Raw genomic sequence first — 27880 nt, 5'->3', positions numbered from 1 at the left:
TGTATATATATGTTATACATACATTATACATATACACACACACATATATATACATTTTTCAGATTCCTTTCCATTATAGGTTATTAAAAAATATTGAGTATGCTATACAGTAGGTCCTTGTTGTCTACAATAGGGAAGCCCAGAATAAAGTTATTTTGTTTTATATATAATGGTGTAGATCTGTTAATTCAAAACTCCTTCCACTGTTAATCCCAAACTTCCCCCATTCCCTGCAATCTCCTTGGTAACCATAAATTTGTTTTCCATTCCTGATAGGGTATTTATATGCTGTGATACATGAATGCTATGATGCCTGAATATCTGTACAATGTGAAATCACTTAAGATTTGACACATTTACTGAATGCTGGGGTGGTTTTGGTTTTAGACATATTATTAATAGCATATAGCATGGGAAAGACCTGAAAAATCATCTATCTCAAATACTACCACCACATCATCTTAAAGAGGAAGAAACTGAGACCCACAGCAATCAACAGGTGTGGAAAGAAGTTAGGGATTCACCAAGGTCACACAGAGTGAAGTCCAGCCCTTGAGCCTCCTGCTGCTGCTGCTAAGTCACTTCAGTTGTGTCCAACTCTGTGACACCATAGATGGCAGCCCACCAGGCTCCTTCATCCCTGGGATTCTCCAGGCAAGAACACTGGAGTGGACTGCCATTTCCTTCTCCAATGCATGCATGCATGCTAAGTCGCTTCGGTTGTGACCCTGAGTCAAATCTTCACAACAGTGCACCCCTACTCTGCTCTGTCACCTTTGTGGGTTGTGGTGGGGGTAGGGGATATCCACATTGGGTGCAGATGAGACATCCCTAAGGACCACACAGGATTTGGGAACCTGCATATAAGGATGAGTATGTGAGGCTTCCCTGGCAGTCCAGTGGTTAAGACTCTGCACTTCCACTGCACAGGTTTGATCCCCAGTTGGGGAACTCAGATCCCATATGCAATGCCACTCAGTATGACCAAAAAACATCAAAATTAAAAAAAGGATGAGTTTGTGGCTTCTGTAAGCCAATCATTAATTTGCTAGATTATGAGTTCCCTTTGCTTAAACAAAAATCTTAACATAATCATACTATGTGATTTTTTTAAAAGAACTCTCACAAACCACTGTAGAAAGTGGTAAAGAGATCCAGCAGAGCACCCAAGAAGACCTCTGTGATGGGGAAGTGGGCGCTTTGCCATGCTCACTTGTCTCCATCCTTTTCTGCATTGTACCACCAGTCCATGACCAATGACTCTGAGTAAAGGTCTTGCACCTTCTCTAGGTCATTGCGTCCTTGCTCCATTTCCTTAATTAAGAGAGTCAGATCTTCATTCTGCCAAAATAAGTAAACACATTGCAAGATTATACGAAAGTTCAGATTCCAAACATTTCTAACAAAAAACCAAACTGTATCAGGAAAAGAAGAATCTAAAGAATTTCATGTAGTTCTTATTTATTTTTTAGACAGCCTAATTGAGGTGTGGCAGAAAATGAAGAGGAACTAAAGAGCCTTTTGATGAGAGTGAAACAGAAGAGTGAAAAGGCTGGTTTAAAACTCAACATTCAAAAAACTAACATCATGGCATCCGCTGCCATCATTCATGGCAAACAGAAGAGAAAAAAGTGGAAGCAGTGACAGATTTTATTTTGGGGGGTTCCAAAATCATTGTGGACAGTGACTACAGTCATAAAATTAAAAGACACTTGCTCCTTGGAAGGAAAGCTATGACAAACCTAGACAGTGTATTAAAAAGCAGAGACATCACTTTGCCGACAAAAGTCCGTATAGTCAAAGCTATGGTTTTTCCAGTAGTCATGTACAGATAGCTGAAGAATTGATGCTTTTGAACTGTGGTGCTGGAGAAGACTCTTAAGAGTCCGTTGGACTACAAGGAGATCAAACCAATCAATCTTAAAGGAAATCAACCCTGAATATTCATTGGAAGCGGAGAAGGCAATGGCACCCCACTCCAGTACTCTTGCCTGGAAAATCCCATGGACGGAAGAGCCTGGTAGGCTGCAGTCCATGGGGTCGCCAAGAGTCAGACACGACTGAGCGACTTCACTTTCACTTTTCACTTTCATGCATTGGAGAAGGAAATGGCAACCCACTCCAGTGTTCTTGCCTGGAGAATCCCAGGGACAGGCGAGCCTGGTGGGCTGCTGTCTATGGGGTCGCACAGAGTCGGACACGACTGAGGTGACTTAGCTGCAGCAGCAGCATTCATTGGAAGGACTGATTGCTGAAGCTCCAATACTTTAGCCACCTGATGAGAAGAAGTGACTTTTTGGAAAAGACCCTGATACTGGGAAAGATTGAAGGCAAGAGGAGAAGGGGCAACAGAGGATGAGATGGTTGGATGGCATCACCAACTCAATGGACGTGAGTTTGAGCAAACTCCAGGAGATAGTGAAGGACAGGGGAGCCTGGTGTGCTGCAGTCCATGGGGCTGCATGACTTAGCAACTGAACAACAACAAACTGAATGTATGTAAAGTGCACCATGTGAATCGTTTTGACATTCACACTTGTGAAATCATCTCTGCAATCAAGACAATAATTATATCCATTACCCTCTATAAAGTTTGTTTGTATCCCACTGTAGATCTGCCCTCCCTCTTAGCCCCTCTTCAAAAAACAAGCAACTATTCATCTACTTTCTGTCACTATCAGTTTCAATTTTCTGGAATTTTACTTGTCTGTTTATTTTTTCAGCAGGTCTATATTTGTTTTCAGCAAAATACCCATAAAGTTTCCTATTTTAACCATTTTTAAAGTGTGTACACCTCAGTAGCATTAAGTACATTTACGATATTGCACAACCATCACTATTATCTAGTTCAAGAACTTTTTTAATCACCCAAATGGAAACCCATACTTATTTTTAATTAATTTTTATTAGAGTATAGTTGCTTTATGGAATTTTATTTAAATGGAATCATACAGCATATCATCTTTTTGTGTCTAGTTTACTTTCATTAATTATTTTGAGATTCACCCATGATACAGCATGAATCAATAGTACATTCATTTCTATGGCTGAGTAGTATTCTATTATATACCAAATCCAAAATGTAGTCACCTGTAGATGGACATTCGGAGAAGGCAATGGCACCCCACTCCAGTACTCTTGCCTGGAAAATCCCATGGACGGAGAAGCCTGGTGGGCTGCAGTCCATGGGGCCGCTAAGAGTCACACACGACTGAGCGACGTCACTTTCACTTCTCACTTTCATGCACTGGAGAAGGAAATGGCCTCCCACTCCAGTGTTCTTGCCTGGAGAATCCCAGGGATAGGGGAGCCTGGTGGGCTGCTGTCTATGGGGTCACACAGAGTCGGACACGACTGAGGTGACTTAGCAGCAGCAGCAGCAGATGGACATTTGAGTTTTCAGGTTTGAGCTATGATAAATACTAACGCTCTGAGCATTTGTGCACAAGTCTTCATATGAACATCTGCTTTCATTTCTCTTGGGTCAATGAATAAGATCACACGGGTGGTGATGCTGAACTTTTCAAGAAATGACCAAACTGTTTTCCAAAATGATTGCACTAGTTTACATTCCCATTAGTAATTTATGAGAGTTCTAGTTCCTCCACATCCTTGTAAAAACTTGATAAGGTCAGTTGTCTTAATTTTAGCCATTTTAATAGCTGTGTAATGGTATTTCATTATGGTTAATTTGTGTTTCCCTAATAATTAATGAATTAATTTGTGTTTCCCTAATGATTAATTAATTAATTAAGCATCCTTTCATGATCTTGTTTGAAATGCATATATCTTCTTTGGTAGGGTGTCTGTCCAAATGTTTTGCCCATTTTTTGCTTCCTTGAGTTTTGAGAAATCTTAATATATTCTGGATACAAGACAATGAATACAATTTGAAAACATTTTCTCCCAGTCTACAACTTGTCTTTTAGTTATCTTAACATTGTTTTTAAAGAGAAATTTTTAATTTTGATTAAATCAAATTTATTGAGTTGCTTTATATGGACTATGTTTTTGATATCCTAATAAAGTTTTTTTTGGTCTAACACAATGTCTCAAAGGGCTTTTCATATGTTCTCTTCTAGGAGGGGAAAAAACCTAGGTTTTACATTTAGGTCCATGTATCATTTTGAGTTAATTTTTTATTACAGTGTGATGTATGGAGCAAGATGTGTTTATTTTATCCAATTGTTCCAACATTTGTTGGAGGAAAAAAAAAACACATACTTTCTCCACTGAATTGCCTTTGCATCTCTGTTGAAAATCAGTTATACACATATGTGTTAGTCTATTTCTGGTTTTGCTGTTCTGTTGATCTATAAATCTGTCTTTACGCTAACACCACCCTGTCTTGATGACTATAACTTTATATACCTTGAGATCAAGTAGTATTAGTCTTTCAACTTTGATTTTCTTTTTCAAAGCATTTTGGCTATTTGAAATCTTCTGAATTTCCAGGGAATTAGTTTGTCAACTTTTACTGCTGAAATTTTGATTAGGAATGTGTTAAGTCTATTTTTTTCTCTTTTAGTATTCTTTTTATTTTCATATAAATTAATGTCCTAGAAAAATTAAAATGAAAACACTAAACACAGTACTGCACATAGCAACCTCTGTTAAATGCCCTATTACAGCACTGAAGAAGGTCATTACACATGGAATACACATGGAGGGACTGAAGGAGACAGGAAGACGGCAGAACAGCAACTCGAGAGCCAATACTCTGTCTGCGCATGTCAACTACAGACGGAAGGGTAAAGGAACGACTACACACATACAGAACAGACACAGTTCAGATTTTCTTTTGGAGAATGCACATTCTAACATTGTGATGTCTTCTAACCCATAAACAACATACAACTCTCAATGTTTTATAGTTTTCAGTGACAGGCCTTTCACACACTTTGACGAATTTGTCACTACATGTTTCATATTTTCGATGAGATTGTAAAAGATAATTTTTATTTCAATGTTTATTGTTATTTGCTAATATGACAACATTTTAGTATGTTATATGTTGACCTTGTAGGAAATTACAATCTTGCTAACTTCAATTATTAGTTCCAGTAGCATTTTTGTACATTCCATTGGATGTTGAATGAAAATATAGTTTAATTTTATTCTATTTCAGAAGATTTTTCTGTATATATACTATGTAATATATATACCTAAGTCTTTCATTTTGGAGGAAATACTAAATTTCAATATTTAATTTTGAATTCTGTATGTTTATTTTTACTTTATCAAAATGTAATTGAATTTTGTGTGCTGATTTTATAACCAGTGACCTTACTGAACTCAGTTAATAGTTCCAGGAGTTTTTTTGTAGCTCCCTTGGAGTTTTATTTGTTACTTGCAAACAGGGACAGGTCTATTTCTTCCTTTCTAATCTGTATGCCTTTATTTTCTTGCCTTATCTTGGTAGAGCTTCCAGTAGTATGTTGAATGTGAGTGGGGAGAGTGGACGCAGCTAAATTCCCTGGAAATGGATTGACCCTTTCACGTTTTGCATTTATGATTTTCTAGACAGAAGTAGAGCAGCATTTGGCTGCTCCCACTACTGAGGCAAGATCTTCCTTTAAACTTTACCCAGTACCCACTGGATTATGAGGTTTTTCTAGTCTAGCTGATGGGAGTGGGCATTGCCATCTGATGAGCTCAGAGTACTGGTCTGTCCGATTCTTTTGAATGAGTCATCTCCAGACTCTAGTATTAATAGTTTCTCACATGTTAGCATTGATCAGTGTTCTGGCTTTAAAGTCACTCCTTAGAACAGACAATAAGAAACACGTTCTCTAGAGAGGCACACTTGAAATGCACATCTTCAGGCCAAAATTGGAGAATTGGGGCATAGAATTTTATTTACTTTCTTGTATTAGCTCATTAAAATGAATTGTTTCATCAGATGGTCACATGGTTATACAGCTTGATGAGTCAGAAGACAACTACCTAGCAAGTTAATTTTTTGAAACCTTCCCACAAATGTGTGCAAACAGGCAGTGGTTAACAAACCTTATGTATGGACCCCCAGGGTGTTTGTTCCTAAACTTTGGCAAAATGTTGGTAATTGTTAACTTTGACTGATAGGTGCATGGCATATATACTCTTCTACTTTTGCATTTGTTTGCAACATTCCATAATGAAAAGCTTAGAAGAAAAATGGAATCTATTAGGATTCCTGGGCCTCTGTGCCTGGAACCTGATTTGGTGGCTCAGTAGTGGAACTCGAGAATCTGAATTTTCACAGGTGCCCTAGCTCAGGTGGTCCTTAGGGCACCACAGTTTGCAGGACACTAGCTGTAAGGTGATTCATTTTCTCAACTTAGTTGTCCTTATGGTTGCTGTTCTTCCAATCATTGTCCACAGATCTCCAACCATTAGTGCCCAAGTAAGTGAACACTCTCTGCTCAGCTCATGAAGCTCTTACCTGAACAGCCTCTGGAGTATAGGGATCCTTGCAGCCAAAATTATAAGAATGAAACTCTCCTCCAGTCAAAGAAGCAAGGTCTTTCAAAAATCCATTTGCAATCTCATCATTGTAACAGAAGGAGATGGTGTAAATAGGAATTCTCTGAAAAACTTTGACCTGGTCCATAACCATTTCAGGTGACTGAAATGATACATTTTCAGGGAAAAGAAGGGAGATAGAGAGGAAGAGACAAAAAAAAAAAAAAAATACATGAAAGTCCCTAGTATTTGTTCTAGATAGTGAAATTCTCAATTAGTAATTCCTTATACAGTGGAGAGTGACTTCTTGGAAAGGTGTCAATCCAATTCGACTGACAAAGCAAACTGTCAGGTGGTGAGAGCACGAAGACCAGTGACTCAGCGCATGCCCTCTGAAGGCTCACAGTTTCTGTGGGAAAAGTCTGGGAGAAAGACCGGACTAATCCAATTACTCGATTTTAGTGCACCTAAGCCTAGAATCCATGCTTTTAAAGGGTTGGACCTGGTGGCTCAGATGGTAAACAATCTGCCTGCAATGTGGGAGACCCAGATTCGATCCCTGGGTTGGGAAGATACCCTGGAGAAGAGAATGGCTACCCACTCCAGTATTCTTATGGGGAGAATTCCATGGACAGAGGAGCCTGGCAGGCTACAGTCCATGGGGTTGTAAAGAGTTGGACACAACTGAGCAAATAACACATATATACACATAATTTTGAGCAGGGCTTTCCAGATAGTGTTAATGGTAAAGAACTTGCTTGCCAATGCAGGAGACATAAGAAACTGGAGTTCAATCCCTGGGTCAGGAAGATCCCTGGAGGAGGGCATGGCAACCCACTCACTCCAGTATTCTTGCCTGGAGAATCCCATGGACAGAGGAGCCTGGCAGGCTACAGTCCATGGGGTCACAAAGAGTCGGACACGACTGAAGTGACTTAGCACACACGCACACACATACTTCTGGACACTTAAAGCACTGGATCATGGGTAAGACATCCTGGATACTGGGATTCTACAGAATGAGGCCACAGGATCTTGGGGTGGCTTCCAAAGCTTCTACTCCTAAAAAGCAATGTCCAGCTTTAGATACCTCAGAGTGATAAAAACTGGTATCTCGGAGTGAAAAAAGAGACATTTATTTAGGGTCTTTTCATGTTCTGAGCACTCTGTTGGGGACATAATACCCCAGTTAACCCTCTTGTGACAGAGTTTTGGAAAGATTTCTAGCGGCCCATTCTCCTTTTTACTGTCAGAGACCTGGTTTTCTTTTCAAGACAGCAACAGACTCAGTTAAAAGCAAACATACAAACGTAACAAAACGCACATGAAAACTCATCTTCTGACACTTTCTTTTTTTTTGCAGCTAGGAGTGACCACATGACCCAGGTATGTCCATTGAAGTTTCAAGGGAAAGATTTTTTTTGCTAATGAAAAGGCAAAGACGTAACAAAAAAAGCTAATATCCTTCTCTTTTCCACCCCTGCCTCCTGGAAAATGGACACTCTGCTTAGGCACAAAGCAGCTGTCTTGTAACCATGAGGGTGGATGTCAAACAAACACAAAGATCAGGTGAAGCATGAAGATTAAAAGAAGCCTGTTTTCTTGGAGATATCCTTGAGTAGCTGTATAACCTAGACTACTTACCACCAGGCTTCTTCTTCATAGGAATATAAATCTCTCCATTTCAGTTATCATTTGTCTGCTCTCCTGCTTTTTTCTCTCAGTAATATGAAATCCTAATTGGCACAGTAGGTATGGATTCCACTTAAAGATGGAGAAATTGAGGCTCAGAAGGACTAAGCTTCCTAGGATCATCAATCTCTTAAGTGGTAAGACTAGATTCAAAGACAGATTTTAGTACTAGAAGCAATGTCAGATTATTTGTTTTCCCCTGCTTGCAATAGACTGTCACTTGGCAAGGATCGACTCTGTAAACATTACCAGACACACGGGGAAGGTGAACTGATGATGTGCCCTGCTGCCACTCCACCAGCACCACCACACCCAGATCAGCACCCTCAGAAGCTGCCTCTGGTTGTCCTGCCCTCATTGCTTCTGTATTTCTCAGTCCCTCTTTGATTGATTCAACCTGCTGGCTCCTTTAGCCAGTTTCCACTCTCCACCCCCAATTCCTATTCTTTGACTATTAACCTTTCCAAAATGTTTCCTATGAACCCCGGGGAGGTGAGGTGACGAGGGAGGAGGCCTCTGGACTCACCACCTGCTGGCCTTGAGCAGCTCACATGCTGCTCAGGGAGGCGCCAGTTGAGTGGTCCCCTGGTGTCCAGTCTCATTCCAGCCACTACATACACATGACTTCGGCCTCTGTATTTGGTTCCAGTCTTGAGCCTGCCCTTGCCCATAAGCCCGACTGAGTGCCTAACACACACTGCCCATAAGCCCATCCCACTTCTCCTCCTCTCTTCTCCTCTCTTCTCTGCCCATCAGCTGGTTCTGAACCAAACAGCAACCTAACCTAGCTGAGGGCTGACCCCATCTGTCCTGTCAACTTCAAGGACAGAGCAAATCTCTCTGCTGCCTGCATCTCCTTCGACCTAGCTTCCATTGTGAGCACTCACCACAGGCCAGTCACTAAGAGCTCTGCTGCGCTCTCTCCCTGCATCCCCTCCACAGCCCACTGAGGAAGGTACGATCATTATCCTCATTTCTTACCAACACTCGTCGCCACTGGCCCTACGCCTATATGCCAGACTGGAGATATCAGGCCTAAATTCTGCTAATTTGATAAGATAGGTTTTAGCTAGAGATTGCTCCTATATCGGGGCTTCCCAGGTGGCTCAATGCTAAAGAATCTGCCTGCCAAGCAGGAGATGAGGGTTCAATCCCTGGGTGAGGAAGATGCCCTGGGAAAGGAAATGACAACCAATTCCAGTATTCTTGCTTGGAGAATCCCATGGACAGAGTCTGGCAGGCTCTGGGCTTGCAAAAAAGAGTTGGACATGACTTAGCAATTAAACAACAACAATCTCTATATTGACTTCCAGCTGAGATATTTGGGGAGGGACATTAATGTTGATTTAGTGCTGACATTGTGGGTAGCATCTTCATTTTCATACATTACCTGACATCACTTCATAGATTTATTTGCTCACTGTCTGCATGCTAAGTCGCTTCAGTCATGTCCAACTCTGCAACCCCATGGACTGTAACCCGCCACGCTCCTCTGTGGAGTCGGTTGCCATGCCCTCCTCCAGGGGATTTTCCCAACCCAGGGATTGAGTCTGCATCTTTTATGTCTCCTGCACTGGCAGGTGGGTTCTTTACCACTAGTGCTACCTGGGAAGCCCAAAAAGCTTTGCGTTGCTCACTATCTATCTCCCCATAACACAGAAGCTTTGCTGAAGGCAGGTACCTGGTCTGTCTTGCTCTCTACCATATCTCAGATTGATAACAGTACCTGGCTCATAAAAAATGCTCAGGAAATATCCATGGAATGCATTCACAAGAACATCATAGCAAGCCTGTAAGGAGGGAGCATTAGCTCTAAGTCACAGATGAGGAAACTCACTTTGGGGACACTTGCCCAAAGTCATTCAGATGGGCAGTGCCAGTGATGAGCTCTAACCCAGGTCTCTGGATTTAAAGCTACTTATTCCCATCAGTCCTGACACCCCAAGAGAGCACGAGCATGAGAAAGTCTGCTACATGTATCGCTGTGAGCCCCCGACCCACACGCAGTCCCAGGTAATGTTTGCTAAACTGGCACGAGGTTCCAGAGCCCAGCGAAGTGGTAGAGAGCTGGGCAGAGGGCGGGGCTGCATCTTGACTGCAGAAGGAGCTTGATCTCTGCCAGGGAAGATAGCATTCCTGTCCTCCTGCCCCTCACCCGCAGCCCCCAGGGATTTTCCTCTGCTGGTGGGTGTCCTCACAGCTTTGACAAGAAGACTCAGTAGTTGAAGTAAGCCTTTTCCCCCTGCAGCCTGACTCACCTTGACTCTTCTCAGATGCTAAGCGGAGCTACTGCAGTAGCTGAGATGGAAGGCTTTGAATGTGGAGGTCACTCCCTGTGTAACGCCCATATAACTCCTTAATCAGTTCCCTTCAGACGCCTTGTTGGTCCCTAAGATGAGGCCAAGCTGCACACCTGAGACATTCGCCCCAGTGCCTTGTCCCTGAGTCTAAACAGGTGTGTGGCCAGATGTCCCTTTCACCACAAAGGTCACCTTGGCGTGACAAGAAAGGCAGGAATGGTTCTCTCATAGTCTGAAGGAGGTTTGTTTGTACAGGGGCAGTCCCCCGTGCCTTCCCCTGCCGCCACCTCTCATATACCCCATGTGGGTCCTTATTATACATCTGTTTTTGTTTAAAATGGTGTAGTTAACTTCCTCACGTCCATTTTCTCGATTTTTGCGAGAGTGAGGCCCTAACTTCAAAGAAATCCCCAAACAATCACAGCCAAATGTGCTTGGCTTCTCTAGCAGAGGCCCCGCAGTGTCCACTCACATCTACAGATACCCAGCAAAGGACACCTAGTGATCCCAGGTTCATGAAAACTAGTATTACTAGAACCCTTTGAACTTGATTAAAGACTTGGCTTTCATATAATCCTGCCCTGGACATTTAATAAACAAGCAGTACGGTGATGTCCATGGAATTGAATTCTGAATAGCATCTCTGTGTGTTCTTCCAAGTAGAAAATTCTGCTGAGTACTGGGAATAATAACATTGGTCTTACCTATTCAGGTCCTACACAGTCAGTGAAAATTAAAAAACAAATGGAGATTGAGTGCTACATTTTAATGTCCTCTACATGGAACATGAATATCAAATATCCTTTTTTTGAGAAAACCTGAGGGGCAATACAAACTAAATAGACTGCATGTGGGGAAAAGGCAGAGAGGAATATGAAATGCCTGAATGAGAGTTTATAAATCACTTTTTTAGCAATTAGCATATTCCTAATTCCAGCTCATCCATATCCCTAGTTTCTTATCATTAACTGGACCACGGACCCTCTGAGAATCCAGGGAAAGCTACTGACCTTCTCCCCAGAGGAATGTATTTAAATATAATTTAAATATATTTTTTGGAGATTCCAATTTAAATATACTTTTGGGAGATCCGAGATCCTCATAAGTCTGTGATGAACTCGAATCTAAGCATCCTTCTTAACACATTGTTGGTATAGTGTTACTTGGTAAATCCTTTTCAAGGGCTGTTTGCTGGGATCTATCAAAATATATATCTTTTTACTGAGAACACATCTCAGAATTTATGCTACAGATACACTCATACAGGTGCAAAATGATATATGCGCCCCATTACTTTTGCAACCTTGAATAGAAAGATTGAAATAACCTAAATGTTCATCTCCAGGGGATATGACTAAGTAGCTGTGTGATGGAATAGTAAACAGCTATTAAAAAATGAGGAAGCTTTTTATGAAATGATATTAAGCGATCTCTGAGGTATACTGTTTTATTTATTTACAAAAAAATTTTGGCCAAACCCTAAGGCATGTGGTATCTTAGCTCCCCAACCAGGGATCAAACCCAGTCTCCCTGCATTGAAGGCAGGGTCTTAACCACTGGGCTTCCAGTGAAGTCCTTTGTTTTATTAATAAAGGTTCAGAATTGTGTGTGTAATATGCTGCGTGCATGTGTGCTAAACCATTTCAGTGGTTTCCAACTCTTTGAAACCCTATGGACTGTAGCTCACTGGCCTCCTCTGTCCATGGGATTCTCCAGGCAAGAATACTGGAGTGGGTTACCATGCCCTCCTCCGGGGATCTTCCTGACCCAGGGATCAAACCTGTGTCTCCAGCACCTGCTGCATTGGCAGGCAGGTTCTTTATCACTAACTCCACCTGGGAAGCCCGTGTAATATGCTACCATTTATATATTTTAAAAAGGAAATATATATATATATATAAACATTTATCTGTTTACATAACAAACTATCTTTCAAAGAAAATAAAGAAACTAGTAACCTACATTGCCTCTTAGGTGATGAACAGAAGGTGGGAGGGAGAATTTTCTCTACATATCCTTTTGTACCTTTGTAATATGTTCCATGTTAATGTACTACTATGCAAAAATTAAATCAGTTTTTAAGGTAGTTTTATTAAATCTATATAATTTAATATGATGCAGTCACTGAGAATGATGTTTCAGAAGAATGTCTCATGACTTGGAAAACTGGCACATATTAGAGAAAGGGCAGAAAATTGAATTATGAACTACTTATACTTACCTCTTATTTTTCCTTATGATTATATGCCTACCTATATTTCCTAAATTGCAATAAAATCAGTTAGAATTTATTAAAAAGAAAAAGACTCCTTGTCCAGATGACTTGCAAGTCAGAATCTCCTTACAGAATCAGCCTACACCTTCTCCAAACACCAGTCCCATACTTACACAGGTTTTGGACAGCCATGAAATCCAGGTGGCTCAAGCTCAGCTTCCTCCACTGGCAACCCCTAAGTCTTCAACTTCTTTAGTTGTCAGTCAGTTAATAACAATTACTAGACAACTGAAATCGGTCTTCTTGACCCCTTCCTCTCTTGGTCCTCACCCAGCCCCCCACCTTCTACCCACAAACTGGCCACCAAGTCCTTTGATGCTACTCCTATGATCTCATCTCTGATGGGTTCCTCCTTCCAAATTTCTGCTGCTCCTCCCTGAGGTGGGACCTCACCAGCTCTCATCAAGATCTAGTCTTTCCCTGGCTCTACTGAGGCATATTTATAACATATTAGGTGGATGGGACCTTCTGTTCCCCTGAGAGTACCCAGTGAGGTAAAGACCATCCTTTCCATGTGACACTCAAGGACCATCATGGTCTCCCCCAACTTAACCTCAGAGACTCGGCCCCGACACTCTTCTATCACTGCTCTTGCTCTCCAGTTGTCACCCTGAGCAGCCCACATACCTTTACACCTCTGTTCCTTCTGCCCAGGATACCAGCAATCTCCTCTGTTTAAAAAACTCTTTATCCTCCTTTCAGACACAGCTGAAGCGTGCCCTTCTCAGTGGATGCTTGCTTGGTCTTCTTTCCATCTTGTACAGCAGAATTCATCACTGTGCTCCCACCCAGTCTGTAGCCTAGACAACCCTACTCCCTGTATAGTGTCAGAATTCACTGTACATGCTCGCGTACCCTCCAACATGTAAGCTTCCCTAGAGCAGGACATTATTCATCTTTGTAGCCTCACACCTTGGCACCAGACAAGGAGCATAAACAAAGCACAACAAACTGCCTTTGAGTAGAAAGTACAGTGAAATTGGTAGGAAAATTATACCAAATAAAATTTTACTATATATACAACTTCTTGGCCACAAATCTAACGCTGCAGTAAAATCTGGTTGCTTTAGTATTTAAGCCCTGGACTGTTTGACACAGGATATTTTACAATATTTGCCTAGCAGTCTTCACATGCAGACACTTCACAATGAAGGAAACAAGTTGATACTAATTCACTTCAGCGGTTAATTTACATTGTACTGGCCTGCACATCCGTATATTTATTTAATGCCCAGAGCATTAGTCTTTCATTCACAAAGCTCAAAAGAAGATGAACAGACTCCACTAAAACTTTTCAAATATTTTCCAGTCAGGCTAAACAAAACAAAGAACATTTCACCAGAAAGGCATGCTTTGTTTAAATGATTACTAAGTTAAAATTAGGGGTAAAACCAAGGACATTGTGCAGTGACATGTTTAGATTCAGTGTCCCCAAAGGAAAAAAAATCAAAAAGATATCCTTGCTCTTAGTTTATAATAAAATATAAACCAGTCTTCCATGGAAAGCAGACATTTCCTTTCATGGGGTTGGTCTCCAGGCCTATGGGAGTGCATCAAATTAACCAGACAACACTCACTGTCACATAAATTTTCCTCAGTGCTGCAGTAGACAAAGGAATTTCTCAATGTGGATGTGTTTGTTTTACCTCACTTCTGGGTCCCTAAGTCAAGCAAGCATCTGTCAACAGCTTTTTGGTGGCAATGAAAAAGGTCCCCCAATTCCCACTCTCAGCTTTCACTTTCAGGGGATTAGTGAGTCTGTCTTTGTTCCCAACTTTGATAAGTACCTGATCAGGTCTCCCATCTGTCAAAAGGTAGATTACTTGTGTTTCTTCATCAGCAAAAGCAATTTGCAGGGCACTCAGGGTGTTTGTGGAACTTCCAATCTACAGAAAAGAGAGAGAGAGAGACATACCAAGTGTATACTTTAATCTCAGAAAAAGAGCTCACAAACAAGTGTTATTCCCTGCCTCCAAAAAAAAAAAAGAAGGTATTTGTGAAATAAAAGATAAATTTAAATTATATTGAGATAATGATTTCAGTCCAGGAATTCAAGAAGTTGAATCCTTGGATGTATCATAAAAGCGTCTATGCGGATAGTCCCAGGAGAGCTAGAAGCTGGGACAATGGATTTCCTGTCCTATTGACAGAGCTCTTAATTCAATTTTATCTTTGTGTGTTTCGGTGGGAGGCACTAACTCAGTTACTGTTCATTCAGCTGTCAGCACGGCTTAAACACGCAGCCTGAATACACCCGGGTGGGGACCGTGTTTGTTTTCAGCCAGGATTGATTCATGACACCCAATATTCAGCAAACACAAGTGTGGTGTCATGGGCAATGTGGAGGTACAGGAAGCTGTAAAACTGTAAAATTTCTGCAGCTCTGTCCAGGGATGGAGAGAACTGTCACTCCACAATAAAAAAGAGCCAGACAAACAGCAAGTATGTGACTTTTGTTACATTCATGAGAGAGCTCAGATCACAGGGCAACCAACTGGCCCAAAATCTGGGGAGAGGTGGGCATCTGGAGAGTCCGGTGAGATGCAAGCCCTGGCTCCTGGGACAGGATGCAGCCAGACACTGAAGGAGAGCTGGGTTGGGGTGGCTGGTGAACCAGCAGAAGCTGCGGGTATATATTGGCAAGAGACCACAATATGGGGGCATCGGTGTTCTTTTTTTCTTTTTAAAGTTGTATTTACTCATTATTTATTCAGTTTTATTTATTTATTCACACCCAGCTGTGCTGAGTCTTTGCTGCTGCATGCCGGCTTTCTCTAGTTGCAGTGCATTCTCATTGTGGTGGCTTCTCTTGGAAGCACAGGCTCTAGGATGAATGGGCTGCGGTAGTCACCGTGCATGTAGTCATCGTGCATGGGCTTACTTGACCCATGGCATGTGGGATCTTCCTGGACCAGGGATCAAACTGGTATCTCCAGCATTGGAAGGCAGATTCTTTACCAGTGGAATGCCAGGGAAGCCTGGCATCAGTGCTCTCTTGAAGACTGTTTCACCACAAACCCCACAGGGTATTCACAGGATAGACTGAGAGAGCCTAGAGAAAATCTCCTTCATACGGCAGAACTGAGGGAGAGATTCAGTGACACAGGAACATCCACAGAGACCCTGTTCTCTCTCTCCCCTGCAGAACAAAAGCTTTTGTGTGTGTGTGTGTGTGTGTGTGTATGAGGTAAAGGGCAGTAACGAACATACTCATCCTCAGGGTGCTGGTCAAAACCCAGAAGGCTGGGGAATGGAAGAGGAAACAACAAAGCCCCTACACCTGCAGAAGGAGCAGGGCTACATTCTGGACTCAGAGATACTGACAAAGCCACACCCCTGAGACTCCTGGACACCAGGCCCGACTAACACTGAGGCTTATTCAGAAAATACCCATCCCTGTTACTCCCCTAGAAACATCAACTAACAAGCAACCTGCAAGAGAAAAGTTCTCTCTGAAGCCCAGTGTAAAGGGAAAAATCAAAAGCTGAGGGTGGAGCAGACAACCTTCTGGTACATCATCTCTCACCCTAACACAAAGCATCACTACAATAATGTGAGGGCTATGGTGCAAACAGACCAACCTCAAACCCAGTCCAGCTCTTAATTAGATTAATTTAACCCATCCCACTGGAGAAGGAAATGGCAACCCACTCCAGTACTCTTGCCTGGAGAATCCCATGGAGGGAGGAGCCTGGTGGGCTACAGTCCATGGGGTCACAAAGAGTAGGACATGACTGAGCGACTTCACTTCACTTCACTAACCCATCCCACAAAAGAAAGTCATGCTCTTTTCCAGGCATAAAAAAATATTTATCTCAGTCTCTATATACTGCAGCTCTATGATGTCCAGCTCTTAACAAAAAATGTGTTGTTCATTGCTCAGCTGCTAAGTCATGTCTAATTCTGCGGTCCCATATACTGAAACACTCTAGGCTTCCCTGTCCTTCACTATCTCCTGGAGTTTTCTCAAACACTGTCCATTGAGTCCATGATGCCATTCAACCATCTATGTCACCCCCTTCTCCTGCCTTCAATCTTTCCCAGCATCAGGGTCTTTACCAATGAGTTGGCTCTTCATATCACATGGCCAATGTATTAGAGCTTCAGCTTTAGCAAAAAATAAGCATATCAAATAGAATATACAACACACTATCAAGAAACTAAAGTACTCATCAGAAACAAACTCAGATGTGACACAGATGCTAAAACCATCTGACAGAAAATTTTAAGTAACTGTGATTCATACATTAAAACCTCTAATGGCAAAGGTGAACAACATTCAAGACCAGGTAGGTAATTTCAGCAGAGATGGAAACCTTAAGAAATAGCAGAATGGAAATGCTACTAATGAAAAACACAGTAAGGGGACTTCCCTGGTGGTCTAGTGGTTAAGAATCCACCTTGCAATGCACGGAACACAAGTTTGATTCCTGGTTGGGGAACAAGATCCCAAATGGCAGGGAGCAACTGAGCCCCCAAGGCACAACTACTAAGCCAGCGTGCTCCACAGCCCAGGCATCACACCTAGAGTCTGTGTACTGCAACCAAAGACTTGATGCAATGGAGATTGCATTCATGCATGCATTCATGACACAATGAAGATCCTGCGTGCTGCAATAAGACCTGACACAGCCCAATAAATAAAAATAAACAAACAAAACATGCAATAGGAATATGAAGAAATCTTTTAAAGAGTTCAAAGTGCTGTGTCTCTATATATCAACAGGGATTGGTCCAGGACCCTTTCTCCCATAGATACCAAAATCTGCAGATGCTCAAATCTGTTAAATAAAATGACATGGTGTTTGCATATAACTAATATACATCCTCCCATCTACTTTAAATCTTCTCTAGATTATATGTAATATCTAATACAGTTTAAATGTTATGTAAATGGTTGCCAGTATGCAGCAAATTCAAGCTTTGCTTTTTGAAAACACTCTCCGACATAAATCACAGCAGGATCCTCTATGACCCACCTCCCAGAATATTGGAAATAAAAGCAAAAATAAACAAATGGGACCTAATTAAAATTAAAAGCTTCTGCACAACAAAGGAAACTATAAGCAAGGTGAAAAGACAGCCTTCAGAATGGGAGAAAATAATAGCAAATGAAGCAACTGACAAAGGACTAATCTCAAAAATATACAAGCAACTCCTGCAGCTCAATTCCAGAAAAATAAAAGATCCAATCAAAAAATGGGCCAAAGAACTAAACAGATATTTCTCCAAAGAAGACATACAGATGGCTAACAAACACATGAAAAGATGCTCAACATTACTCATTATCAGAGAAATGCAAATCAAAACCACAATGAGGTACCATTTCATACCAGTCAGAATGGCTGCTATCAAAAAGTCTACAAACAATAAATGTAGAGAGGGTGTGGAGAAAAGGAACCCTCTTACACTATTGGTGGGAAGGCAAACTAGTTCAGCCACTATGGAGAACAGTGTGGAGATTCCTTAAAAAACTGGAAATAGAACTGCCTTATGACCCAGCAATCCCACTGCTGGGCATACACACCGAGGAAACCAGAACTGAAAGAGACACGTGTACCCCAATGTTCATTGCAGCACTGTTTATAATAGCCAGGACATGGAAGCAACCTAGATGTCCATCAGCAGACGAATGGATAAGAAAGCTGTGGTACATATACACAATGGAGTATTACTCAGCCATTAAAAAGAATACATTTGAATCAGTTCTAATGAGGTGCATGAAACTGGAGCCTATTATACAGAGTGAAGTAAGCCAGAAAGAAAAACACCAATACAGAATAATAACACATATATATGAAATTTAGAAAGATGGTAAGGATAACCCTGTATGCGAGACAGCAAAAGAGACACAGATGTATAGAACAGTCTTTTGGACTCTGTGGGAGAGGGCAAGGGTGGGATGGTTTGGGAGAATGGCACTGAAACATGTATATTATCATATGTGAAACGAATCGCCATCCAGGTTCGATGCATGATACAGGGTGCTCGGGGCTGGTGCACTGGGATGACCCAGAGGGATGGGATGGGGAGGGAGGTGGGAGGGGGTTCAGGATCGGGAACACATGTACACCCATGGCGGATTCATGTCAATATATGGCAAAAACAATACAATATTGTAAAGTAATTAGCCTCCAATTAAAATAAATAAATTTATATTAAAAAAAAGAAACTTTCTGGAATTAAAAAATCCATCTGGGGTTGGTTGAATCCATGAATGAGGAACCTGTAGATACAGAGGAATGACTGTAAGTTCAAAATAGCCAAGGAAAGAATTAGTGAACATGAATATAGAGCAATAGAAATTATCTAAAATTAAATGCAAAGAGGAAAAAGAACAAAACAGAAAAGAGCATCAGAGAGCTATGGAGCAAATGGTCTGGTATATGCTTAATTGGAAACAAAGCAGAAAAGGGAAAAAGGGGGTAGAAGAAATATTTGAAAAAATAATGGTTGAGAATTTCCCCAAAACAATGACAGATATAACCCCATGGACCCAAGAAGGTCAGATAACATCAGGTAGGATAAATAAATGACCTAACACTCTGCCAGTGTGATAGCTAAGAAAGCCAGGTAGTGAGCTGGGACTTTCATCCCCACCAACTGTAACATGGCCTCCCTGCTCAATGATGTCCATTCCCACTTAGCAGTGAAAAGGTGTTCCTCCCCATCAGGTTTCAACAGAGTTCCAGTGGGGAACCTGAATTTCAACCTGCACCCAGAAGTATGAGGCAGGGCCCACCTACTACACCCCTGACAGAGCAGTGTCAGACAACGCCGACTAAATAGGAGGTTAGAATAATATCCAGAGTCTCATAAACATAAGACAAAAATGTCTAGGATTCAGTTGATAAACACTCCTTCATACCAAGAATCAGGAAGCTCTCAACCTGAAATGAAAAAGATGATAGCAACAGCAAGAAGACGGAGATGTTAGAATTATTTGATAAAGATTTTAGAGCAGCTGTGAAAAAAAATGCTTCAACTAGAAATGACCAATGATCTTAAAACAAATGAAAACTAAAAAACATCAGCAAAGAAATAGAAAGTCTCATGAAAAAAATAAAAGACAAGAAGGAGAACCAAGTGGAACTTTTAGAACTTAAAAATACAATAACTGAAATTTTATAAATTCTCTGACCTATGCCAGCTGACCACAGCTCGGTGATATCAGCACACAGCACATTTAGAACACCTGGGTCATGTTCTGAACTGACTTGGTTGATTTCTGGACCAAATCAGTCCAAAGACTAATAGAGGAATCTGGTGTTCTTCAAAATGAATTTTACACATTCAGCAAGTAAGCAAAGGTACTTCAGTAAAGGTTTCTGAAGAGAACAGAATCACAGTGTAAAAACTGATCTGACATATTTTTAGCCATTTAGATGAGACTGATTCTATTCTTTAGTGATTTTTATATAAAGAGGAACCTGCTAATGTTTTTATCCAATGAGAGTACATATATAACATCCTGTTATCACAAACTCTAAATTAGCACACTCTGAATTAAGATATTTCCCGTTACCTAGAGTCATAAAAGAAACTTCAATGGATAATCCTGGATGTTTAACAAGCTGAGAATAAATTTAATACTCTTTTCCAGCGTATGGTGGCCAATTAGGACAAAATGTTACAGACATTATTCCTTATAGAACAGATTTCCTCCTCTCGTTATTTATTTATTTAAATTTATTTATTTTTGTTGTGGTGCATGGCCTGTGGCATCTTAGTTCCCCAACCAGGGATCCAATCTAGGCCCTTGGCAGTGAAAGCACAGAGTCCTAACCACTGGACCACCAGGAAATTGCCCCTCCTCTCATTTTAAAAAGAAAAACTTTTAATTTATTCATTTACTTATTTTAGGCTGCCCTGTTGCTGTGCATGGGCTTTCTCTAGCTGTGGAGAGCGGTGGCTCTCTCTTTGCTGTGGTGCACAGGCCTCTCGTAGCAGTGGCTTCTCTTGCTGTGCATCATGGACTCTAGAGCTTGAGTTTAGTAGTTGTGGCACAGGGGCTGAGTTGTCCCACAGCATGTGGGATCTTCCTGGATCAGGGATTGAACCCATGTCCCTTTGGCAGGTGGATTCTTCATCAGTGAACCACCAGGGAAGTCCCTTTCCTCTCATTAAAAAAAAGAATCCCAAAGGAACTCCAGAACATTCCAATGATAGTGCAAATCCTGCTCGTTAATACTCAGGGAGCTCCACTAATGGCCATGTGTAGCTTCCTGTCAAATCTGGAACTCTAATTCAGGCAACGAATCATTTTAAAGTTATTTATGATCCATATTTCAGAGAAGGCAATGGCACCCCACTCCAGTACTCTTGCCTGGAAAATCCCATGGATGGAGGAGCCTGGTAGGCTGTAGTCCATGGGGTCGCTAAGAGTCGGACACGACTGAGCAACTTCCCTTTCACTTTTCACTTTCATGCACTGGAGAAGGAAATGGCAACCCACTCCAGCGTTCTTGCCTGGAGAATCCCAGGGACAGGGGAGCCTAGTGGGCTTCCGTCTATGGGGTCGCACAGAGTCGGACATGACTGAGGCAACTTAGCAGCAGCAGCAGCATGATCCATATTTGACTTTTTAAGAATAGTCCTTGGTCTCAATTTTAGTATATCTTAAATATGTGGAATGCTATGTGATTCTAAAAAAAGAACTTTTAAAATGAAGGTAAGTTCAAGACAACAGAAAACTTGAGAAAAGGGAAATTCTTCCCAGTAGTCTGTGTAGATATAAAGTTCTCCAAGTAAAATAGACCCCTGAAGAAGTGATTTTACCTTTTCATCACACCCTGCTGCCCTATCTCTGTCCTGGCTTTCAGCCCTAACCACTCACATTATACTGTGTATTTCCACAAGTTCATTACTTTTGAACAAAATCCACTGTTTAAAATAGCTGTAATATATCATTTGAAACAAGGATGAAGTCTCAGAAGAAACAAATATGAATGTTTAAGTAAAAAAACTATTATTTTGAAATTTGTTTTCATAAACAGGCTGAGACTTGAACTGAGGGCAGTGTTGTCAGTAGAAGCCTATCTAAATGTTAGATATCAACTAAAAAGATTGGATTAACATGACCTTTGTAAGTAAAACAAATGTCTATGTGAAGCCATGGCCATCCTTGGAGTTCAAAGCAGTTTCTTAAGCATTTCTATCCTGATCTCTGTTCTTCTCCCAGACCCAGCCTCTTTCTTACCTTAATGTCTCTAATCCAGGCCTGGGCCCCTTTCAGATTATCCTCATTGATTTCAACAAGTTTTTCCTGCCAAGCACTGGCTTGAGCATCAAACTGCACAAAATTGAATTTCTTTTTATGTTTCAACTGTTCCTGTAAGCGATAATTATTATTTAGCAATAAAAATCATTCAAATGTGAGAAGGGATTAGGACAGGTCATTGTTTGATACATTTTAATCACTATGATTTCTTTTTTCAGTTGTAGAAGCTAAAAATTACATTCAATAGAAAAAAATCAAGTACAAGAGGCATTTAAATAAAATTTACATACAGTTTGGACATTAAACTTTACAAATGTATATATGTATGACCATATATCAGATATATGTAATAAGTTTATATATATATAAAATATTACATTATTTTTCTTTAATACTGACATTAATGATATACTGAATATGTACACTAAATGCAACATGCTTAAAGAAAAAAAGAAATCCAAAATGGTGTCATCACTTTTTGGCAAGGCTATTGTTACAGTTGCAGATTTGTTCACTTGCCTTCCATCAGCCCATACTTCTCCAGTAGAAGTTCATCAAATTAAAAATTGTGTTTTGTATTTGTCAAACATTCCCTGTGATTGTTTTCTATGGTGCATACTCACTTGAATACCACCAACTCGTGACGGTACTCTGACACCCATTTATAGGTGTGGAAACTAGGAGGCAGGGAGTGTTAGCAACCTGCTTCAGGTTGCGTAACTCAGAGGTGGCACAGGTGGAATAAGGACCAGACGCTCCTGACCAACAGCCTGCTCTCCCCCAACACGTCAGTTCTGGGGCCAGTACACGCAGCATCCCTAACACTCATTGGAAATTTAGAATAAACATGCCCAGCTGAAGAGTATCTGGAAAATAACGAAGGCATGTGCACGCCACAGATTTCAGGATAGAGCAGACCTGGAACGATGGACACAGAGATTCACCTAACAGCCTGTACATTACAGGAAGGACCCACTGACCCAAGAATCTACTTGCAAAGAACGGATGACTCGCACTGGCAAAAAGGATCCTTTTTCTGAAGTGGCTTTCCTGTGGGTTTCTAAGTACAAAGCTGGGCTGAGCATCTCTCATAACCACCGCAGGTCATGACTGGTAGAGATGTACTCATGATGCACAGGTGCCCAGGTGCCTGAGGCCTACAGCACCATCTCACCTGTATGAGCTGGATGACCTTGTTCTTCACCAGGTCCAGTTTCCCCGTCATTGAGTGAGACGTGTCGATGAGGATGTAGACACAATCACTAGGCACTTTTCCAAAGAGGCCTTGACTCCCATCCTGTAACCATTTAATCCTGGGGAGGAAATAGTTGAAAGTGAATGGTTAGAGCCTGTGGCACTGAGAGCATCCTCCTAAGAACTTTATGATACATCTACAAAGGAAAATCAACAGGACAGAAAAATAAATCCAATACTGGGCTCCAAAGCCAAAAGTAAATTACTTCCTGTCATCTGATATTTTGAGGCCTTTAGCTATGACTTCACACCATTTATTCTTCTAACCCTGCTGACTGTAGTCAAGCTAGTAATGCCAGCACATTCCTGAAGCTTCAATGAAGCTTATGGATAGAATCAAGCAACCCCAGATCCCAATAATAATCAAGTGCCACTTGTGTAAGCAGGACTGCTTATGTGGTCCATGCTCAGGGTCCCATCACAGATGTAAATGGTTCAGGAAGTTCATGGTACAGGCAAAGTCTGGAAGAGTGGGCAGGGCAGACATAAAAATACTTGAAATTGAGTTCAGAGTTCAGCAAGCCCCAACAACTAGACTTTATAGGGCAAAACACTGAAGAGAGGGCTGCAAAGGAGAGAAAGCAGGTTGGGGAATGATGGAAAGAGAGACAGAAAAGGACAGAATGTGCTCCAGAGGTCTGCAGGAGGATTCTCTAGAGATTTTGGCTAAGTTACAATCAGGGCATGCATGTGAAAAAACTACTGAAATCAGAGAATAAATCACCAAAAAAGGAATAGCTGGGCCAATTCCTCAGAGCTTACATAGGCCTGGGAATAGCTCATCTTCCAAGCAGTCAGAGTGGAAAGGCCTCCATAATGTATGTGGCACCAAGTAGAGTCCTCACAAGGGTATTGCTTTAGTAATAGGACCAAATGAATCCTGGACTAAAATGCCTCCTTGTTAGCACTATGCTAACATAACTTAAAAGCAAGTCCCAGAGTAACTTAACTGCACCCCAAGTAACTTATCTGCATCACATAACATACATTTTAAAAATATAACAAAATCCAGTTCCCAATAATGTTACATTCAAAATGTCTAGCATCTAGTAGAAAATTATCAGGCACATAGAAAAGCTGTAAAGTATGATTCATAATCAGAAGAAAAACAGATCAACAGAAAAAGACCTCAAAATGACATAGATGATAGAATTCTCTAAAAAGGATGCTACACAGCTATTATAAACATAACTCATATGTTCAAGAAGATTAAGTAGGAATGGAATGAGGAGAGGAAGGGAAGACATAAAAAAAAATCCTCTGAGGAAAAATATACTGTATGCTATTAATAGTAAAGTAGACAGTAGCAGAAGAAAAGATAAGGAACTTTAAGAAAGACATAGCAATAGTAAACAGTTAAAAAAAAATACAGGGAGAAAAAGGTTTAAAAAATATAACAGAGGATAAGCCACCCATGGAACACTATCAAGGAGTGTAACATATGTGTAATTAGAAACTAAAGAGGAGGGAAAGGGGACAGAAAAATATTTGGAGAAATATGACCAAACGTTTCCAATTTTGTTGAAAATACACCTACAGATCCAAGAAGCTCAAAGAACCCAAATAGACAGACAAAAAAAAAAAAATACCAAGACACATCATTATATAATGGCTGAAATCTAGTAATAAAGAAAAAAATCTTTAAAGGAGCCAGAGACAACATAAGAATAATAGATGATTCCTCATCATAAATTATGCAAGTCAAAAGAGAATGGAGAAAAATTTTTAAGGTACTGAGAGATAAAACGGTAAAACTAGAATTCTATACTTAGCAAAAATATCTTCCAAAAATAAAAGTAAATTCAGGAGTTTCTCAGACTAAAACAGCTGAGTAATTCATCAGCAACAGACATGTGTTGGATCTATACAAAAAGAGTAAAGAGCAACATACATGTCAAACATGTGAATAAGTATAAAATACATTTATTCTCATTTTGAGTCTATTTACAAGACGATAGATTATAATGTATTTCGGGCTTATAGCATAAGTAGAAGTTAAGTGTAGAAGAATAATAGAAAATACCGATAGGGAATGGAAGTTGGAAGACTTTCATGATGTACATGAAGCAATACATTATTATTTTAAGGTAGACTGTGATAAGTTGGGGCTTCCTGGTGGCTCAGGAGTAAAGAATCTGCCTGCAATGCAGGAGCTGCAGGAGACATGCGTTCCATCCTTGGGTCGGGAAGATCCCCTGGAAGAAGGCATGGCAACCCACTCCAGTATTCTAGCCTGGAGAATCCCATGGACAGAGGAGCATGATGGGCTATAGTCCACAGGATCACAAAGAGTTGGACATGACTGAAGCAACTTAGCATGCATGCACATGTGATAAGTTAAAGACTTACATTGTAAATGCTAAAGTAGTCACATCACAACAAAACAAAACAAAGAGGTAGTTAATAAGTCAACAGTGGAGATAAAATGGAATCATAAAAAAATCTTTCTACAAAAGAAAGCAGAAAAAGTTAAAAAGGGAACAAAGAACATGTGGGACAAATAGAAAACAAATAGCAAGATTTTAAGTTTAAATCCAACCGAATCAATAATCACATTAAATGCAAATGATCTTAACACTCTAATGAAAAGTCAGAGATGGTCAGATTAGATTAAAAATAATATCTCTATATATTCTACCAATGAAAGGCCTAGTTCAATATACAATACATATAGGTAAATGAAAAAGGGTGGAAAAAAGATAAATCCTACAGAAAATAATCAAAAGAAAGCCAGAGTAGCTATACTGATTTTAGACAAAGCAAATTCCCAACAAAGAATTTACCAAAGATAAAAAGGGACATTTCATAATAATATGGGAGCTGATTCATCAGGAGGACATAATGACCACAAGTGTTCATGTACTGGCTAATTGAGCTTCAAAATACATGAAGAACAAAGTGATGGAACAGAAAGAACTGGACAAACACAAAACTATACTTGGAGATTCCAGCACTCTTCTCTCAATAATTTATAGAACAATTAAGCAGAAAATCAGTAAAAATATGGAAGATTTGAATAATACTATCAACAAACTTGAGCTGAGATAAAGTACACTCTACCCAAAGAAAGTTTTTTCTTCATATTCTGGGCCACAAAACAGATCTCAATATAAGAACTGAAATAAAACAGTATTTCTCTGTCCACAGTGAAATTAAAAGCTATCAGAAAAATCCACAAATACTTGGGACACGAAGAACAACATTCCTAAATGACCCTTTGGTCAAAGAAGAAATCAAAGGGGAATTATAAAATGTTTTGAGGTGAATGAAATGAAATACAACATATCGAAATCTGTGACAGATAGCTAAAGCAGTACTCAGGAAAATTTATAAAATTAAATGCTTATATTAGAAAGAAAGGTCAAAAACAGTGATCTAAGCATCTATCTTTAAAAACTTAAACTCAAAGTAAAGAGAAAGGAGGAAATAATAAAGATAAGAGTAGAAATCAATGGCATTCAAAGGAGGAAACCCTACAGAGAAAAAAAAAATGAGACCAAAAACCAGTTCTTTGAAAAGACTGAGAGGATGGATAATTTCTAGCCAGACTTATTAGAAAACAAAAATGACAGAAATGACCAATGTCAGCAGTAGGTGTATTTAAAGAAATTGAAGGCACCGTTTTAAAAATCCTTCCCGTAGTGACTTCCCTGATGTTCCCGTGGCTAAGACTCTGCACTCCCAGTGCAGGAGACCCAGGTTTGACCCCTGGTCAGAGAACTAGATCCCCTATGCTGCAAATACAGAGTTGCATCCAACAACTAAAGACCCTGCATCCTGCAATTAAAAGGTCCTGCATGCTGAAACAAACATTGAAGATCCTGCATGCCACAATTAAGACTACAACTAAATAGATAATAGTAAAACATTAAAAATAATAAAAAATCAAAAATCTTCTCAGAAATAAAAACTCCAGGCCCAGATGGCTTCAATGGTGAATTCTATGAATATTTAATGGGGAGATGATACAAATTCTCTATGAAGTCTTCCAAAAAATAAAAGGGGAGAGAAAACTTCCCAACAACCATTGATACTTGGTGGGAGGAGGACAAACAGACCCCAGAGCTGCCAGCTGGGGTATCGTCAAAGCAGCGTCCTTTCCCCCAGATCTGAAATCCAAACTACTCTCCTCATGGAGTCAACTCCAAACCTTAAGCACTGCAGACTCCAGACACAAGGATTACTGTGTAATAATCACCAGCTGGGTTTTGAGAAACTGGGCCTATGCAGAGCATACATGGGGTAGACAGCTGTTCGCAGCTTGTGACTTTATAACAGAAAACATGGAAAGAGTGAAGAAGCTCGGACAACAAGTGACTACTGCAGCTTGGGGACTAGACTAAACTTACTATATTTAGTGTCTAGTCTAGTCCAATGAACACATTTGTAAATGGCATTATTATTCCCACTTTATAAATGAGAACGCTGATACACACAGACACTGACTTGCCCAGGGTCGCGGCAGATGGCAGACTGGGATTAGAATCCAGCTCCATCCGACCTTAGGACTATGTACCTAAGTGGACATGGTCTTCTCAGTCTCGAACTGTCTGCTGGCATTGGGGAGGTGAAAGCATAAAGATGGGTCACCCCATGGAGCTGATGTTGAGGTCACAGCACTAGTACACGAGACTATGAGCATTACCAGATTTTAAGAACCAGCAGGGCTGAGGCCGGTGGGGGGCGGGGTGGGGC

General features: G+C 40.6%; 1 protein-coding gene across 4 annotated transcripts in view; it reads right to left on the bottom strand.

Annotated features, from left to right (window-relative positions):
* VWA3B (von Willebrand factor A domain containing 3B) overlaps positions 1 to 27880 on the bottom strand; it is a 200621-nt gene that overhangs the window by 74028 nt on the left and 98713 nt on the right. For 3 of the 4 annotated variants that reach the window (XM_010829610.1, XM_010829609.1, XM_010829611.1), the window contains exons 11-15: positions 23106 to 23244; positions 21911 to 22042; positions 14499 to 14597; positions 6425 to 6607; positions 1214 to 1341 (exon numbers count right to left, since the gene is read on the bottom strand). In XM_010829610.1, coding sequence (XP_010827912.1) covers positions 1214 to 1341; positions 6425 to 6607; positions 14499 to 14597; positions 21911 to 22042; positions 23106 to 23244 — 681 coding nt within the window. The remainder of the gene's footprint in view (positions 1 to 1213; positions 1342 to 6424; positions 6608 to 14498; positions 14598 to 21910; positions 22043 to 23105; positions 23245 to 27880) is intronic. The other variant, XM_010829612.1, reaches the window with a different exon arrangement.

Source organism: Bison bison, unplaced genomic scaffold (assembly GCF_000754665.1).
Source record: "Bison bison bison isolate TAMUID 2011002044 unplaced genomic scaffold, Bison_UMD1.0 scf7180017864508, whole genome shotgun sequence".
NCBI classification, from domain to species: domain Eukaryota; kingdom Metazoa; phylum Chordata; class Mammalia; order Artiodactyla; family Bovidae; genus Bison; species Bison bison.
This window is presented reverse-complemented; position numbering and strand designations above follow the sequence as displayed.